Source organism: Nematostella vectensis, chromosome 1 (genome assembly GCF_932526225.1).
Source record: "Nematostella vectensis chromosome 1, jaNemVect1.1, whole genome shotgun sequence".
Classification (NCBI taxonomy): Eukaryota; Metazoa; Cnidaria; class Anthozoa; order Actiniaria; family Edwardsiidae; genus Nematostella; species Nematostella vectensis.
The window spans coordinates 14,259,064-14,277,767 of NC_064034.1; the positions used below are offsets into that span (position 1 = coordinate 14,259,064).

The 18,704-nt window shown below is 41.7% G+C and overlaps 1 protein-coding gene and 2 long non-coding RNA genes across 3 annotated transcripts; 1 reads left to right on the top strand and 2 right to left on the bottom strand.

The window, feature by feature from the left end:
• Positions 1-2,197: 2,197 nt before the first annotated feature.
• Positions 2,198-6,274, bottom strand: LOC116612020 (uncharacterized protein K02A2.6-like). The gene has a single exon (XM_048727373.1). It carries the CDS (start codon positions 6,272-6,274, stop codon positions 2,198-2,200), a length of 4,077 nt encoding a protein of 1,358 aa, XP_048583330.1.
• A 5,310-nt stretch (positions 6,275-11,584) lies between these two features.
• Positions 11,585-16,055, bottom strand: LOC125570234. The gene is made up of 2 exons (XR_007312577.1): positions 15,917-16,055; positions 11,585-12,263 (listed from the first exon to the last, which is right to left on the bottom strand). It is a non-coding gene; the product is annotated as an uncharacterized LOC125570234 (long non-coding RNA).
• A 1,459-nt stretch (positions 16,056-17,514) lies between these two features.
• Positions 17,515-18,371, top strand: LOC125570252. The gene is made up of 2 exons (XR_007312602.1): positions 17,515-18,073; positions 18,238-18,371. It is a non-coding gene; the product is annotated as an uncharacterized LOC125570252 (long non-coding RNA).
• The last annotated feature ends 333 nt before the right edge of the window (positions 18,372-18,704 follow it).

Consider the following 18,704-nt stretch of genomic DNA (forward strand, 5'->3'; position numbering starts at 1 on the left):
ACTTGTTTTTTAGTCTTTTTTTTTTAAGTGCCTACGCTTAACGCGATGTTTGGTGTCTCAGGTGTCTAAAAACATCGAGAAATCTAGGATTTCTCATTAAAACTCATTCATTTTTCAGCCAATCTATTCATAAACTTTGAAAATTATAAATAATTACCTTATCGGTAATTATCTATAACTACCGGTCCTTTTCAGAAACGACCCCCCTTATGTGGTCCCCATAACTACGGTTGTACAAGATTATCCGTGTGTGGTACTCTCCGTAGCTTAGATAACGTGTGTGGTGCGGTCCTCATAACTACGGTTTTACAAGATTTTCCGTGTGTGTGGTACTCTCCGTAGCTTAGATAATGCATTTGATGCGGTCCCCATAACTACGGTTGTACAAGATTATCTGTGTGTGTGGTAATCTCCGTAGCTTAGATAACGTGTGTGGTGCGGTCCTCACAACTACGGTTGTACAAGATTATCCGTGTGTCGTACTCTCCATATCTTAGATAATGTGTCTGGTGCGGTCCTCATGACTACAGTTGTACAAGATTTTCCGTGTGTGGTACTCTCGATAGCTTAGATAACGTGTCTGCGGTCGTCATAAATACGGTTGTACAAGATTATCCGTGTGTATGGTACTCTCCGTAGCTTAGATAACGTGTCTGGTGCGGTCCTCGTAACTACGGTTGTACCAGATTATCCGTGTGTGTGGTACTCTCCGTAGCTTAGATAACGTGTCTGGTGCGGTCCTCGTAACTACGGTTGTACAAGATTATCCGTGTGTGGTACTCTCGATAGCTTAGATAACGTGTCTGGTGCGGTCCTCGTAACTACGGTTGTACAAGATTATCCGTGTGTGGCACTCTCCGTAGCTTAGATAACGTGTCTGTTGCGGTCCTCACAACTACGGTTGTACAAAACTATCAGTGTGTGGTAAACTCAGAAAATCACCTAGTAAGCCCGTCCCGATAAGCTCTCCAATTCCTGTTATCTTCGGACCGAAAACAAAATCCTGCTAACTGACAGGAGCACAAGAGCTCCCGTAAATGTACCGGGAATCGCATCTTATGCGAAAAATGGTACCAAAAAATCGATGTTTTTTCCTAATATTTTTAGCTAAATTCATCGATCAATTACTCATCTTCAGTTTGCTAAGTTTAGATAATCAATTTGTTGCTTTTTTGCTATCAAATCTCGCCATTTTCAAGTCGTGTCGAGTTGTAGTAAATTTTCATCAGAGAGGAATAGAAACCCTTACAATGCTTTTAAAGAACACGGCAAGAAGAGGACCAATCACGGCTAACATCATTTTATGCGATCACTTATCGACCAATCAGGTTTCACCTCGATTTGACATGTAGCTGTCACCGTGCGCCTAAAAGATTGTAAACAACTTTGCGAAGTTATTATAAGTTTTGCTACAACATGAGGCTTTATTACTTGTTTTTTAGTCTTTTTTTTTTTTAAAGTGCCTACGCTTAACGCGATGTTTGGTGTCTCAGGTGTCTAAAAACATAGAGAAATCTAGGATTTCTCATTAAAACTCATTCATTTTTCAGCCAATCTATTCATAAACTTTGAAAATTATAAATAATTACCTTATCGGGAGCCGGTAAACAACCAGCGTTAAGAGACGCATTTCCGCACCCGAAAAAGTATCCCGAAAGCTCCCCCGGTAACCTAACGGGTCCGGTAATTACCGGTCTTTTTCAGAAACGACCCCCCTTATGTGGTCCCCATAACTACGGTTGTACAAGATTATCCGTGTGTGGTACTCTCCGTAGCTTAGATAACGTGTGTGGTGCGGTCCTCATAACTACGGTTGTACAAGATTTTCCGTGTGTGTCGTACTCTCCGTAGCATAATGCATTTGATGCGGTCCCCATAACTACTGTTGTACAAGATTATCTGTGTGTGTGGTTGTAATAAGTTGACTTGAAGGCTTTTTTATTCACCTATTTTATTAACACAGCACAAAACATGGCGGACTACACGAGGAACTCCATCCGGGTGCGCATGTGCGAAAGATATGCTAATTAACCGGAAGTAAAACTACAACATCCCCTTCTCTAAGCTGAAAAGCTGAAAAATTACATGAGTACAAATGTGACTGGTAGTGTCCAATTAGGGGTGTAAAAAAAAAAACAAAGAACTTTGCAGTACTAATAATAACATAGTTCAATATCTAATGTTTGTGTAGCAAATGCTACAAGTTCAGTCTGTCTGGGGGCTTCACTGTCCGTGTTGATCTGCGTAATGGTGGACCACTTTGGGTAGGTGTGGACTTCGCAGGGGTACCAGGTGTAGACGTCCTTGGCTCTGTTGGGGGTTGGTTGCCGTTAGGTGCTGGTTCTGCTACAGGCTCGTAGTCATCAGTAGCTGAGGTATTATTCAAGCTTAGTTTTTCACCTGTGGGACGAATGTGTCTGCGGTTTCTGGTGAGAGTACTGCCATTGGCCATGTCCACAATGTGCGAGCGTGGGGTTGGCGCAGCGGCTCGAACTATTCCTGGCTCCCATTTGGAGTTGAGGGGGTTGAAGACTCTGACAGCGTCCTGAGGGTAGACAGGCTGTAGACACTTGGAAGTCCTGTCGTAATATGATTTCTGTCGGTCTTGTCTGGCTTGCAGCTTGACATTGGCATCATAGTCAGGTTTGTTCAGTAGTGCATGCCTGGAAGTAGCTGGCAGGTTAGACTGATATATTCTGGAATTTAGCAACTCTGCTGGTGATGGCAGGGTGTGACCCAAAGGGGTTGTTCTCAGGCACAGCATGGCTAGATGTGGGTCTTGCCCTGATTCCTTGCACTTTTGAAGGAGATCTTTGACAGTTTGCACATTTCTCTCTATGAAGCCATTAGCCTCCTTGTAGTATGGGCTTGTAGTTGTATGAATAAATCCATAGGTGCTGCTGAAAACCTTGAATATAGCAGACGTAAACTGGGTGTCATGTCCTGTGACAAGTTTGTCTGGTGTGCCATGTTCCTCAAATATTCCTTTGAGGTGAGCGATGACAGTAGATGATTGGATGTTAGTTAGCTTGCGCACAATTGGGAACTTACTGTAGTAATCAGAGAGTAGTAAGTATGGTGAACCGTTCCAGGAGAACAAGTCAGATGCTAGGGTGTGCCAGGGCCTTGGTGGAACATCATGAGGCATTAGCGGCTCTTTAGTGTTCATGGACTGATTATGCTGACAGGGAGCACAACTCTTGACCATGTTGTCGATGTCGGCATTGATGTTCGCCCAAAAGACTGATCCCTTGGCTCTGAGCATGCATTTTTCCGCACCCTGGTGTGCATAGTGTAGCTGCTGTAGAACATCTGGTTGCAGGGTCTTTGGAATTACAATTCGGGTACCCTTCAGGACCAATCCATCGGCGACAGTAAGTTCGTCACGATAGTTCCAGTATGGGTGTAGTAACTCAGGGCATTCAGCTCTTTTGTTTGGCCAACCTTGGGCGATGACGGCACGAAGTGAGTGAAGTGTTGTGTCCTTCCTCGTCTCCTCTTGGATCTGCGTTATCCTAGTAGGGCTAGCATTGAGGTGCAAGTGTAGCTCATGTATAGAGACATCAAGTCCAGCGATAGTGTCACCGGGACTTGGGTTAAGTCGTGAGAGGGCGTCGGCCAGGGGTATGTCCTTCCCTGGGACATATCGAATGTCGATGTCGTATTTCTGTATCCGCAGCATCTTCCTGGCAATGCGGGGTGGCGCGCTGGCCAGATGCTTTTTGAATATTGCCTCCAGTGGCTTGTGGTCCGTGTGGACCTGGACGTGGCGTCCATAAGCGTAGTAGTGGAATTTCTCGAGACCATGGACGACTGCAAGCATTTCCCTTTCTATGTTGGAGTACCTCCTCTCGGTTTCAGTGAGTAGCTTACTTCTGTACTCCACAGGGCCTTTATCTTGGATGAGTGTCGCGCCGAGGCCACGTTGAGATGCATCCACCTGGATTACGACAGGCTTGGTGCTGTCGAAATACTGCAGCGAGGCTGGCGATGTGATGAGTTTCTTGATGTCATCTACAGCTTTCTGGTGTTCTGGGCACCACTGGAATTGACTACTTTTCCTTGTCAAGTCCCAGAGGACCGCTGCTGTTGAAGCGAGGTTGGGTATGAAACGGCTAAGGTATTGCGTCATACCTAGGAAGACTTGGAGATCTGTGAGGCTCGTTGAAGGATCCATGTTGTTGATGGCTTCAACCTTAGTAGGGTCAAGTTTCAGACCATCTGCACTTAGGGTGTGTCCAAAGAAGACAAGTTCCTTGCTGCCAATTTTGCATTTGTCAGCATTGAATTTCAGACCAGTTTCACGGGCACGCTCCATTACTGCTTTCAGGTTATTGTCATGCTCCTTACGGTTGCGTCCGTAAACAACTATGTCGTCTGTGATGCCTGTCACCCCAGGTAAGTCACCAAAGGTTTCATCGACCTTCTTTTGGAAGATGTCCTGAGCACAAATCAGACCAAAGGGTAGTCGTAGGAATCTGAATCTTCCATGGGGAGAGTTGAATGTTGTATAGAGTGAGCTTTCCTGGTCAAGCTTTATGTTCCAATAACCGCTGCGGGCGTCAACTATGGAGAAGTACTCGGATCCACTTAGCTTTGATAAGACTTCATCAAGAGTGGGTGTACGATGATGTGGACGTTTGATGGCGCAGTTGAGGTCCTTTGGATCAAGGAAGAGTCGTATGGAGCCATTCCGCTTTGTGGAACAGACTAGCGAGTTGACCCAGTCAGTGGGTTCATCAACCTTGGTGATGATTCCTTGCTGTACGAGGGATTCCAACTCCTTGCGCAGAGGCTCCTGAAGTGCTTCAGGGACTCGTCGTGGCGGGTGAACCACAGCGGGTACTGTAGGGTCAAGTGTGATATGGAACTCTCCGCTGAAGCATCCGATGCCTTCGAAGCAGTCAGCATACTGTCTTAGTAGAGCTGCCTTTGCCTCAGGGTCATCCTTGGGTACTTGAGCTGGTCGTATTTCGGCTGGCTCAGCCTGGTCTTTGCTTAGACTGTGGTTAAGGGTTACAAGCTTCATTGCAGTACATGTGGGTAGTCCTAGGATTGTAGGTCCTGTCGTGTTTACAACATGAAATTCATGAGGGCTGGACTGACCGTTATGTAGTAAAGTGAGGTTGCAGGTACCGTAGTGTTGTACTTCATGGCCTCCATATGCTGTTATCCTTGTATCTGATGGGGCTAAGCTGAGGGGCTTGCCGTCTATGTCGCAGAGTGACTCTGGATAGATGTGTTTGTAGTTGCTTAATGGGATCACATTTCCTTCAGCACCAGTGTCAATCTTGCATAATAGTGGTAGTGTCCCGTTACTCGAGTTAACCTGTATGTTGACGAGCGCTTGAGTGTTCTGTCGAGACATACTATCAATGGTCAGAGAGTGAAAATATAACTGTGGGGAATCTAGGGGCTCAGGTGCAGTGCTAGCATTCTCATTGCTGAGGGTGTTTATCTGTTGCTTTGATTTGTTCCGGTTTCCCCGCCTGCCTCTTCCCCTCGGGGTGGGACCTTGGGGTTTGGTGGAACGGCAAACCTTGGCCCAGTGGTTTGGTTTCCCACAGTTGCTGCATTTTGTTCCGTTTGCGGGGCACAGGGATTTTTGTGTCACATCATGGCTAGTGCCACAGTTCCCACAAGTTTGTATTTGTTTATTTTCACGTGAGTGTGACTTGGGATGTGAAGAAGGGCTTTTGTGGGTTGTTGCGTGTACAGGTATAGTGTTTGTGCCTCTAATATCTTGTAACTGAGCCGAAGTGGCTTCCTCAGTCCTGGCTATGTCTATTGCCTTAGCGAGCGTTAGAGTTTTGTCTAACTCGAGGAGTTTAGCCTGGACACGTGGGCGGCGAGACCCGAAAATTAGAGCGTCAATAATGTGTTCGTCTACATTATCATACCTGCATTCGCTGGCTAGCAATCTTACTTTCTTTATAAATGAATCCACTGGTTCATCGTCCTTTTGCTTCAGAGTGCGTAGTTTAAATCGTGCTAAGCGAAAATTGCTCTTGGGGGCGACGTATTCTTCAAACTTCTCCCAGTAAGTTGACAGCTTTTTCTTCTCGTCTGAGGTTAGCGACCACGTAGAAACTAATTCAATTCCTTCTTCTCCCGTCCATATCAACAGATAACTGACCTTTTCTTCCTCCGATTTGGACTTAAGCGGGCCAGAAAAGTACAATTCGACGGTTGCCTTGAACTTTTTTAGCGCTTGTTGAGGATCGGTTGCATTCCAGTCCATACGAGGGCTAGTGAGTCCAGTGAGTTCGGCCATTTTCCTTGTGTAAACTTGCTAGATTTCTCGTAAAATACCGACCTGGTATGTTTGAGAGTGATTTTCCTTCAGTTTGCTTCTGACACCATGTAATAAGTTGACTTGAAGGCTTTTTTATTCACCTATTTTATTAACACAGCACAAAACATGGCGGACTACACGAGGAACTCCATCCGGGTGCGCATGTGCGAAAGATATGCTAATTAACCGGAAGTAAAACTACAACAGTGGTACTCTCCGTAGCTTAGATAACGTGTGTGGTGCGGTCCTCGTAACTACTGTTGTACAAGATTATTCGTGTGTGTGTGTGGTACTCTCCATATCTTAGATAATGTGTCTGGTGCGGTCCTCATGACTACAGTTGTACAAGATTATCCGTGTGTGGTACTCTCGATAGCTTAGATTACGTGTCTGCGGTCGTCATAAATACGGTTGTACAAGATTATCCGTGTGTGTGGTACTCTCCGTAGCTTAGATAACGTGTCTAGTGCGGTCCTCGTAACTACGGTTGTACAAGATTATCCGTGTGTATGGTACTCTCCGTAGCTTAGATAACGTGTGTGGTGCGGTCCTCGTAACTACGGTTGTACCAGATTATCCGTGTGTGTGGTACTCTCCGTAGCTTATATAACGTGTCTGGTGCGGTACTCGTAACTACGGTTGTACAAGATTATCCGTGTGTGGTACTCTCCGTAGCTTAGGATAACGTGTCAGTTTCGGTCCTCATAACTACAGTTGAACAAAATTATTCGTGTGTGGTAAACTCAGAAAATCACCTAGTAAGCCCGCCCCGATAAGCTCTCCAATTCCTGTTATCTTCGGACCGAAAACAAAATCCTGCTAACTGACAGGAGCACAAGAGCTCCCGTAAATGTACCGGGAATCGCATCTTATGCGAAAAATGGTACCAAAACATCGATGTTTTTTCCTAATATTTATAGCTGAATTCATAGATCAATTACTCATCTTCAGTTTGCTAAGTTTAGATAATCAATTTGTTGCTGTTTTGCTATAAAATCCCGCCATTTTCAAGTCGTGTCGAGTTGTAGTAAATATACATCAGAGAGGAATAGAAACCCTTCCAATGCTTTTACAGAACACGGTAAGAAGAGGACCAATTACGGCTAACATCATTTTATGCGATAACTTATCGGCCAATCAGGTTTCACCTCGATTTGACATGTAGCTGTCACCGTGCGCCTAAAAGATTGTAAACAACTTTGCAAAGTTATTGGAAGTTTTGCTACAACATGAGGCTTTATTACTTGTTTTTTAGTCTTTTTAAAAAAAAGGTGCCTACGCTTAACGCGATGTTTGGTGTCTCAGCTGTCTAAAAACATCAAGAAATCTAGGATTTCTCATTAAAACTCATTCATTATTCAGCCAATCTATTCATAAACTTCGAAAATTATAAATAATTACCTTATCGGGAGCCGGTAAACAACCAACGTTAAGAAACGCATTTCCGCACCCGAAAAAGTATCCCGAAAACTCCCCCGGTAACCTATCGGGGCCGGTAATTACCGGTCCTTTTCAGAAACGACCCCCTTATGTGGTCCCCATAACTACGGTTGTACAGGATTATCCGTGTTGTGGTACTCTCCGTATCTTGGATAACGTGTGTGGTGCGGTCCTCGTAACTACGGTTGTACAAGATTATCCGTGTGTGTGGTACTCTCCGTAGCTTAGATAATGCATTTGGTGAGGTACCCATAACTACGGTTGTACAAGATTATCCTTGTGCGTGGTAATCTCCGTAGCTTAGATAACGTGTGTGGTGCGGTCCTCGTAACTACGGTTGTACAAGATTATCCGTGTGTGTGGTACTCTCCGTAGCTTAGATAACGTGTCTGTTGCGGTCCTCACAACTACGGTTGTACAAGATTATCCGTGTGTCGTACTCTCCGTAGCTTAGATAACGTGTCTGCGGTCCTCATAAATACGGTTGTACAAGATTATCCGTGTGTATGGTACTCTCCGTAGCTTAGATAACGTGTCTGGTGCGGTCCTCGTAACTACGGTTGTACCAGATTATCCGTGTGTGTGGTACTCTCCGTAGCTTATATAACGTGTCTGGTGCGGTCCTCGTAACTACGGTTGTACAAGATTATCCGTGTGTGGTACTCTCCGTAGCTTAGATAACGTGTCTGGTGCGGTCCTCGTAACTACGGTTGTACCAGATTATCCGTGTGTGTGGTACTCTCCGTAGCTTATATAACGTGTCTGGTGCGGTCCTCGTAACTACGGTTGTACAAGATTATCCGTGTGTGGTACTCTCCGTAGCTTAGATAACGTGTCTGTTGCGGTCCTCACAACCACGGTTGTACAAGATTATCCGTGTGTCGTACTCTCCATATCTTAGATAATGTGTCTGGTGCGGTCCTCATAACTACAGTTGTACAAGATTATCCGTGTGTGGTACTCTCGATAGCTTAGATAACGTGTCTGCGGTCCTAATAAATACGGTTGTAACAGATTATCCGTGTGTGTGGTACTCTCCGTAGCCTATATAACGTGTCTGGTGCGGTCCTCGTAACTACGGTTGTACAAGATTATCCGTGTGTGGTACTCTCCGTAGCCTATATAACGTGTGTGGTGCGGTCCTCATAACTACAGTTGTACAAAACTATCCGTGTGTGGTAAACTCAGAAAATCACCTAGTAAGCCCGCCCCGATAAGCTCTCCAATTCCTGTTATCTTCGGACGGAAAACAAAATCCTGCTAACTGACAGGAGCACAAGAGCTCCCGTAAATGTACCGGGAATCGCATCTTATGCGAAAAATGGTACCAAAAAATCGATGTTTTTTCCTAATATTTATAGCTGAATTCATAGATCAATTACTCATCTTCAGTTTGCTAAGTTTAGATAATCAATTTGTTGCTGTTTTGCTATCAAATCTCGCCATTTTCAAGTCGTGTCGAGTTGTAGTAAATATACATCATAGAGGAATAGAAACCCTTCCAATGCTTTTACAGAACACGGTAAGAAGAGGACCAATTACGGCTAACATCATTTTATGCGATAACTTATCGGCCAATCAGGTTTCACCTCGATTTGACATGTAGCTGTCACCGTGCGCCTAAAAGATTGTAAACAACTTTGCAAAGTTATTGGAAGTTTTGCTACAACATGAGGCTTTATTACTTGTTTTTTAGTCTTTTTTTTTTTTTTTAAGTGCCTACGCTTAACGCGATGTTTGGTGTCTCAGCTGTCTAAAAACATCGAGAAATCTAGGATTTCTCATTAAAACTCATTCATTATTCAGCCAATCTATTCATAAACTTCGAAAATTATAAATAATTACCTTATCGGGAGCCGGTAAACAACCAACGTTAAGAAACGCATTTCCGCACCCGAAAAAGTATCCCGAAAACTCCCCCGGTAACCTATCGGGGCCGGTAATTACCGGTCCTTTTCAGAAACGACCCCCTTATGGGGTCCACATAACTACGGTTGTACAGGATTATCCGTGTTGTGGTACCCTCCGTATCTTGGATAACGTGTGTGGTGCGGTCCTCGTAACTACGGTTGTACAAGATTATCCGTGTGTGTGGTACTCTCCGTAGCTTAGATAATGCATTTGGTGAGGTACCCATAACTACGGTTGTACAAGATTATCCTTGTGCGTGGTAATCTCCGTAGCTTAGATAACGTGTGTGGTGCGGTCCTCGTAACTACGGTTGTACCAGATTATCCGTGTGTGTGGTACTCTCCGTAGCTTATATAACGTGTCTGGTGCGGTCCTCGTAACTACGGTTGTACAAGATTATCCGTGTGTGGTACTCTCCGTAGCTTAGATAACGTGTCTGTTGCGGTCCTCACAACCACGGTTGTACAAGATTATCCGTGTGTCGTACTCTCCATATCTTAGATAATGTGTCTGGTGCGGTCCTCATAACTACAGTTGTACAAGATTATCCGTGTGTGGTACTCTCGATAGCTTAGATAACGTGTCTGCGGTCCTAATAAATACGGTTGTACAAGATTATCCGTGTGTGTGGTACTCTCCGTAGCCTATATAACGTGTCTGGTGCGGTCCTCGTAACTACGGTTGTACAAGATTATCCGTGTGTGTGGTACTCTCCGTAGCTTAGATAACGTGTCTGGTGCGGTCCTCGTAACTACGGTTGTACAAGATTATCCGTGTGTGTGGTACTCTCCGTAGCTTAGATAACGTGTCTGGTGCGGTCCTCGTAACTACGGTTGTACAAGATTATCCGTGTGTGTGGTACTCTCCGTAGCTTAGATAACGTGTCTGGTGCGGTCCTCGTAACTACGGTTGTACAAGATTATCTGTGTGTGTGGTACTCTCCGTAGCTTAGATAACGTGTCTGGTACGGTCCTCGTAACTACGGTTGTACAAGATTATCCGTGTGTGTGGTACTCTCCGTAGCTTAGATAACGTGTGTGGTGCGGTCCTCGTAACTACGGTTGTACAAAATTATCCGTGTGTGGTACTCTTCGTAGCTTAGATAACGTGTGTGGTGCGGTCCTCGTAACTACTACTGTGCAAGATTATCCTTGTACATGGTAATCTCCGTAGCTTAGAAAACGTGTGGTGCGGTCCTCATAACTACGGTTGTACAAGATTATCTGTGTGTGTGGTACTCTCCGTAACTTAGATAACGTGTCTGGTGTGGTCCTCGTAACTACGGTTGTACGAGATTATCCGTGTGTGGTACTCTCCGTAGCTTAGAAAACGTGTGGTTCGGTCCTCATAACTACGGTTGTACAAGATTTTCCGTGTGTGTGGTACTCTCCGTAGCTTAGATAACGTGTGTGGTGCGGTCCTCGTAACTACGGTTGTACAAGATTATCCGTGTGTGTGGTACTCTCCGTAGCTTAGGATGACCTGTCAGTTGCGGTCCTCGTAACTACAGTTGTACAAGATTATCCGTGTGTGGTACTCTCCGTAGCTTAGATAATGTGTCTGGTGTGGTCCTCGTAACCACGGTTGTACAAGATTATCCGTGTGTGGTACTCTCCGTTATTCGCATTTTCCTACATTCAGTAGAAATTTGACAAGTTTCATGGTATTTTTTAATAGTAAAACATAATTTTGAAAAAGGTTGTATATACATATTTTTTTTGTTTTTTATCAGGAATGGCTTCCATTAGGTTAAAGGAGGTACTATCATGTGTTCAAGAAAATTGAAGCAAATACAGCAAAATGGGTGTTTTTTATTCTATTCATGGACTAATTTTGAAAAAGGTTGTATATACATATTTTTTTTTGTTTTTTATCAGGAATGGCTTCCATTAGGTTTTAAAGGAGGTACTATCATGTGTTCAAGAGAATTGAAGCAAATACAGCAAAATGGGTGTTTTTTATTCTCTTCAGAATTTAAGTCTATACATTAAAACACTATACATTCTATATAAAAGCATATCAGAAGATTACGCTAGTTTAGTGTATATTGTATTTGCCAAGGTGAATAAATAATTTTTCTAGTAGAAATATTGCAAATATTAGCTGAAAAGTTTTAGAAACTTCCTCTTCTTTGCTTTCTCGGATACTAGTCTTTGAAATGTACCCTTTTCTGAAAGGTCCGGAACACTGACCCTCCTTGTAGAGAACCATAGACACACTAGATCCCCATATTAAATTATTAGGGGGTTCACGGTACATTAAGCATGATATTTGTGTGCAAAAAAAAAGAAAACCTATTTTTACCAACATTCCATGGACTAGGCGACCAGATTGGCACATTTGTATCAGCCCACTTCGTGAAGGAATGAATAAAATAAGCTCTAGAACTTGTTTTCAAAAATTTTTACTACTTTAGTTTATTTAGTTTATTATATTATTCTGGTTCAGTTTTTTAGAAAATTTTCATTGGTAAAATTATTATCTATTTGTTTGTTACTCAGGTTGTGTTAATTTTTGCTGAGCTGCATTAATACAATTGCCTTACATAAATCCTGCCCTAGCATCATGCTTCTAAGCTGGTAGCTTTCTCGGAGTCTATCTTGTAAGTGAGATTCACCTGAAAAAGTTTGGAGAACAGCATTTAAGACAAAACCCTGAAGGGAGAGGGGGGTACTCTATAAAAGTAGGAGAGGATGATTGTCCTGTCTTTTAGGTTATGATAAAATTCTACCAATTGCTATCCTATAAAGGGTGTTCAAAGACTCTTTCGATTCTGCTATTCCTTAGGGGGTCTCACTCTCATGCCAATGGATCATCCTATCCAATCACAAAAGGATTTTAAGACTAGAAGACAGCAATCTTAAAAGTCAGTAAAGAGGAACGCAATAAAAAGGAATACTGAAAATATGTGTGATTTTAGTGCAATGTTTAAAAAATTGATTCAACCACACCTGATTTACTATCCCTTAGGGGTAAGAATTGCTGTTGACCACACCCATAAGTGCTATCCATTGATATCCATTGATATTTTTTAAAATGGAACCTATAATAGAAAATGATTATATGAACTCTCTGCTGTTTTATCAGATTTAGGAGCTGATGGAGGTTGGAAGAGCTATTATTAGGAAATTCTGTAACGAAAAACTATCACTATCAAGCTAAATGTTCTTCTACAAAAAAGTTCAAAATCTGTATTTTACTTTGATTTCACATTAAAAAAATCATGAAAAAACGGATATGTGACACCATCATTTTTTCCGAGTTTCAGTGTTGTAAGAAAACATCAAGGTGCCCCTTGATATTTGTATTTTTTAATTCACCAACAAAGGTCTATCACAAATCCTGCATTCTGATTGGCTGAGTTACTATTGGTCTATTAGTGATAGATGGAGTAGTGAAATGCTTAGAAAAATGGGTACTGAGTACATTGAGTACTATGGCAGTCCATGGTAGACAATAGAAAGTCATTGTACTCAATGGCAAGACATGGCAGTCCATGGTATTCAATGGCAAGTTATGGCAATCCATGTTGGTGGACTACCATGAATTGTCATTGAGTACTATGGCAGTCCATGGTAGTCAATGGCATGACATGGTTTTCTATGGCAAGTTGTGGCAGTCTTAGTGCCATGGACTGTCATGACTTGTCATTGACTATCCATGCATGCTTGGTGTAGCAATCGTTCTTTACTTTGGACCATATACAATATCATGGTGCTACAACTTACATTAGTAATAAAGAACTGCTATATGTGACAGGAATCATGAAGTCATACCCAAAGTTTGTAAATCTAGTTGGTGAATTCTAAAAAAAAAGGCATCAAAGCCAATGAAAGTTTCATTTATACCTCAAAAAGTGATGAGAGTTTTGGTCAATGTTTCATTGGATGAATCACCACTAATGCTTTTATGTTCAATTTATCATGGAGGCTAATCATTTTCTCATGATAGATGGTGAATGGGTAAATAATACTTATAATTATGTGTAGTACCCAACAAATGAACAGATTCAGCTTATTACCAAGGTGCTAAGTTGGCAAATTCAAATCAAAGAAAGTTTAAAAAGAAAAAAAAAAGATTGTCTTGGTAAATACTAAAATATTTTAAACAGAACTCAAATTGCTACTTATCTCTGGATGTGAAATCATTCTTTAAGTCATGACAGTCCCTGGTAGTGGACAGCCATGACCTGCCATTGAGTAATATGGCAGTCCAAGGTAGTCAATGGCAAGTCATGGTAGTGTATGGCAAGTTGTGGCAGTCCAGAACAGTCTTAGTGCCATGGGCTGCCATGACTTACCATTGGCGACCATGGATTGCCATGATTACCATGGACTCTAATAACTTGCCACTAACTACCATAACTTGCCATTGACACCCATGACTACCATGGACTGTCATGACTTGTCATTGACTATCCATGCATGCTTGGTGTAGCAATCGCCCTAGTACCCAAAAAATGAACAGATTCAGCTTATTACCAAGGTGCTAAGTTGGCAAATTCAAATCAAATAAAGTTTAAAAAGAAAACAAATATTGTCTCTGCAAATACTAAAAGATTATAAGAACTCAAATTGCTACTTATCTCCAGATGTGAAATTGTTCTTTAAATCATGACAGTCCATGGTAGTTAATGGCAAGTTATGAATACTATGACAGCTCATGGCAGACAATGGCAAATAATGTTAGTCATGCAATGGAAAGTCATGGTAGTGGACTACCATGACTTGCCATTGAGTACTATGGCAGTCCATGGTAGACAATGGCAAGTCATGGTAGTGTATGGCAAGTTGTGGCAGTCCAGAACAGTCTTTGTGCCATGGGCTGCCATGACTTACCATTGGCTACCATGGATTGCAATGATTAAAACTACCATAACTTGCCATTGACAACCATGACTACCATGGACTGGCATGACTTGTCATTGACTATCCATGCATGCTTGGTGTAGCAATTGCACTTTACTTTGTGACTATATATCATGGTGCTACAACTTACATTAGTGATACGGAACCGCTTTATGTGACAGTAATCATGAAGTCATAACCCTAAGTTTGTCCATCTAGTTGGTGAATTTAAAAAAAAATTACTAAAAGATTATAAACAGAACTTAAATTGCTATTTATTTCCGGATGTCCATTGTATGCAATGGAAAGTAAGGCAGTCCATGGTAGTGGACTACCCAGACTTGCCATTGAGAACTATGGCAGTCCATAGTAGACAAATGGCAAGTCATGGTAGTCAATGGCAAGTCATGGTAGTCATGCAATGGAAAGTCATGGCAGTCCATAATAGTGTGGCTTAATTTATTATAACAAGAGAGACATTGGTTTGCGGACAAATACCCCAGAAATTTCCTATCCTTTTTATAGCTGAATTGGTGGGAAGGTATCCTTTATCAGTTGTTAATATTTAAGAAAGCTTACTTCTAATTATAAGTACAGTCGAAGCTCTCTGAGCGACCGCTCTCGTAAGCGACCAGCTCCGATGACGACCAAGATCACGAATCACCGATTGAATTGTCACACAAACTCTGTAATTCTTAGCTCTCGTAAGTGACCAACTTATCGGTGCGACCAGCTCCGTTAACGACCAAAATTTTAAACCACCAACTGAGATTTTCTTTTATTTTTAAGCTCTCGTAAGCGACCACAATGATTTTTTGCTTTACAACATCAGTCAACACCTGATAAACATCATATCCAATTCATGCTGAAATCACATATAAAGCGGAAATGTTGTGATGTTTCACAAAAGCTGCCTTTCCAGTAGGCAACCATTAAAGAATTTGATAATTACAATTTTCTAACTTTTATTTTAACCATGGGATTGACATTTCTTTGTCTCCAGAATATGTATAAATGCAAGGAAAATCAAGCAATAAACCAAAATATTACAGCGCTGTTATTATCTCTATAATTTTTAGATTCCATTTTAATTAAGCTCTCGTAAGCGACCAACACCTATTGTTGTTCAAGCTCTCGTAAAAGACCAGCTCCGTTAACGACCACAATTCTCAGTTCCCAAGGATGTCGCTTACGAGAGCTTCAACTGTACTTAAGTAATTACTTGCTGTATACTTGTGTGCTGGAAAAATGTCAACACAAGGAATTTTCATTGCTCCGACGAAAACCTAATATCAAAGGCGAACCAGAATAACAATCAGTCCCTCGTGATACTTCGGGAAAATAATAATTTGAAGTTGTGTCTTGACTGTTTCGTCAATAAAGCTTATAATAAGTGAAGTCTTACGAGTCTTACTTTACTTACCTTCTTTCAAATTCCATTGTTTATCCTTCTATCCATCGATTGTACATCTTTTTATTATAGTGTGTCGATCTTTCTTGGTTTTCACGACGAAAAAAAAGGCAAAACATTTGCCAAACCACCGTGTTGGCTGATGGCCGCGAGTTGCAAGAGAAAAACGCGCGAAAAATAGACGCAGGGTTCCCGTGAGTGAAAACACAAAAATAAAAAAAGTCAAATCATTGTAGGTTTTTACTGTAGCTGCCAGGGTTTTTTTTTTAAAAAAAATAGCAATCCCACATAGCGCAAAAGTGTATTCATTTTTAATTATTTTACTGAAGAGACGTATTGCTAAATTAACCCAAATGATGTGCTGACAGGCAACCACTGTCAGAAATCAGAGAACTCCCGACCTCAACACGGTGATCTCTCTAACGCTAAATAAATATATCACATATGACATATCTTAAAAGATATGCGCTAGCTCAACGTGGACCATGTAAACCATGTGTGCTTAGTTTTACCCGGTCCTCGTCAACCACGTAAGGCTTGTTTTTACCCGGTCCTCGTAAACCACGTACGGTTTGTTCTATCCGGTCCTCGTAAACCGAAGTGTGTATCATCACTGAAATTAAAACGCCTTTAAACACCATAAATCAGTCTATTTATATACTTTCACTGTATATAGTTTTGAATTACGTGGTAATAACCTATTTTACGTACATTTCTGACCGGTCCTCCTAAGTCGGTCTCAGGTCATGTCCTCGTAAACCACCATCGGTGCGTATGTGTGTGTGTGTGTGGGGGGGGGGGGGGGGGGGGGATATGCGACGGAGATTGATTTTTCATTACGGACTTTGCGCAAAAGTACAGACTAGCTCACAGGCTAAAACATCCCTCGCATTAAAACAATGTCAATCAGCATTATATCTTTCGTTTAGCGAAAGTATTATTTTACCCCTCAAACACGGGGAGTAGATCGTCGTCTGTATCGGAATCATAGACATGTTCATTCAATCTGTCGCAAGCTCCAACTGATTTGTAACCCTTTTCCAGGCAGTCTTGTTGGTATTGCACAGTTGTTGTTCTTGTTATATCAAGCAAAGTAGCCAATAACGAGTTAATGTTCTCACGGCAATCTACGATTGTGCTTGTGCAGAAGGGAAGTAGCCCATAGAGGGTTACTGTTCTAACGGCAATCAACAGTTTACATTGAGTTAACTGACAGCTCATCAGTGGTTGGACAGAGTGATATTTGTTTTCTCTTGCTACAAAGTAGCGAAGCAGCCCATTTAAAGTCACTATTCTCACGGTAGTCGCCGATTTTCCAGCTACCGATTTTTCAAACTACTTCAGTCAACTGGAGCAAGTCCGTAATGAAAAAGAAACTCCGTCCCACCGGCGACCAGCAACAACGGCACATTTACCCTAGGGACTCCCACGCAAAAGGTAAAACCTTTAAAAGAAAAAGTCGACAACAACGCAGATTTATGTTTTTTAGAACGATATTTCGGCTGGCCAATACCTGCCTTCTTCAGCTTCAGGTTATAAATGAGTTACAATCGCATGTTACAGCTAGTATATGTACAAAGTTCATTGACTATTAACTAACAAAAGGTAAAAATAGTAATTGAGTAAGGGGTGACTTATGGAAGATGGTAAATAGGGTGGTGTGGATTACAAAGTAGCTAAACGGTTTCTTCACATATGTTTGTGTATTAAAAAAAAATAAAAAATAAAAATAACCCGGTCCGCCGAGGTCTGGTCCGCGTAGGTCCTGTCTTCATTTTACAAAGACCCGCTCCCATTATTGATAAAAATTTCTGCAGTAATCAAGCAGTGCTCATGCGCACACAACTAATATGCAGATAAACGTAACGTATACAATTTTTACTCTTACACCTAAGTTCTTTACCAAATCATCAGATGTTTTTGAAAATAGACAAACAAGACATGATATCGCCTTTTTTTAAATATGATTTTCTAATAAAGAAAGACTAGGACTCAAAACGGTATGTTCTTATCGGGATTAGGATACCTGTGGAAAGTCACGCATTTTCATCTGGCAGACCGCTGATCAGTTGTTGTCATCTGAAACCAGACTCGTGTTGTAGTACTTGACCTTTGCATTGAAATTAATCTTACAAATCGGCTTTTTCCCTGAAAACCTCTTGGCAGAAGGTAAGAACTGACGTGCTTGAATACCTTTTACTTCAATTGAGCGTAAAGAAACTTTAAAACCCAAACAAATCCTTCAAAGTTTGCCATTCCGGCAGGCGTTCTGAACTGAAGTCTGTACAAAATAGCAAATATTTTTTTATTGTAATGTCTTTATTGACTTCCAGTAACTTCCAAGGATGAACCAAGACAATTATACAGCATCTGAGATTAGTATACAGCAAGGGTAGAGTTTATTTTCTGTGATTTTTCTCCTGTACAAACAGGTATGTGTATCTAATAAAGACGGCTGTCAAGAAAATCGCGTGTTATTTGAGCTCGACATGGGGTTGCGTTCGGCTTCATTATAATTCGGGAATTTGATTCCCCCAATTTTTTATTTGCTGAATCGAAAGAAATAACACCAATGTTTGCTCAAAGTGCAAAATTTCTGCGAAAATCCATGTACCATCGGTTTTATAAGCCCCTAATTTAAGCTATTATTCAAGTCGATATTTTTTATGGACATGTTTAGACAGCAATAAAATATACTTTTTTTTGCCGGAAAAAGTAAAGAAACCACTCGATTTATACCTTATCAACTCCTTTTTAAGGATCTGTATCGCTATTTTTAATTCCGCGTATATTTAAAGAA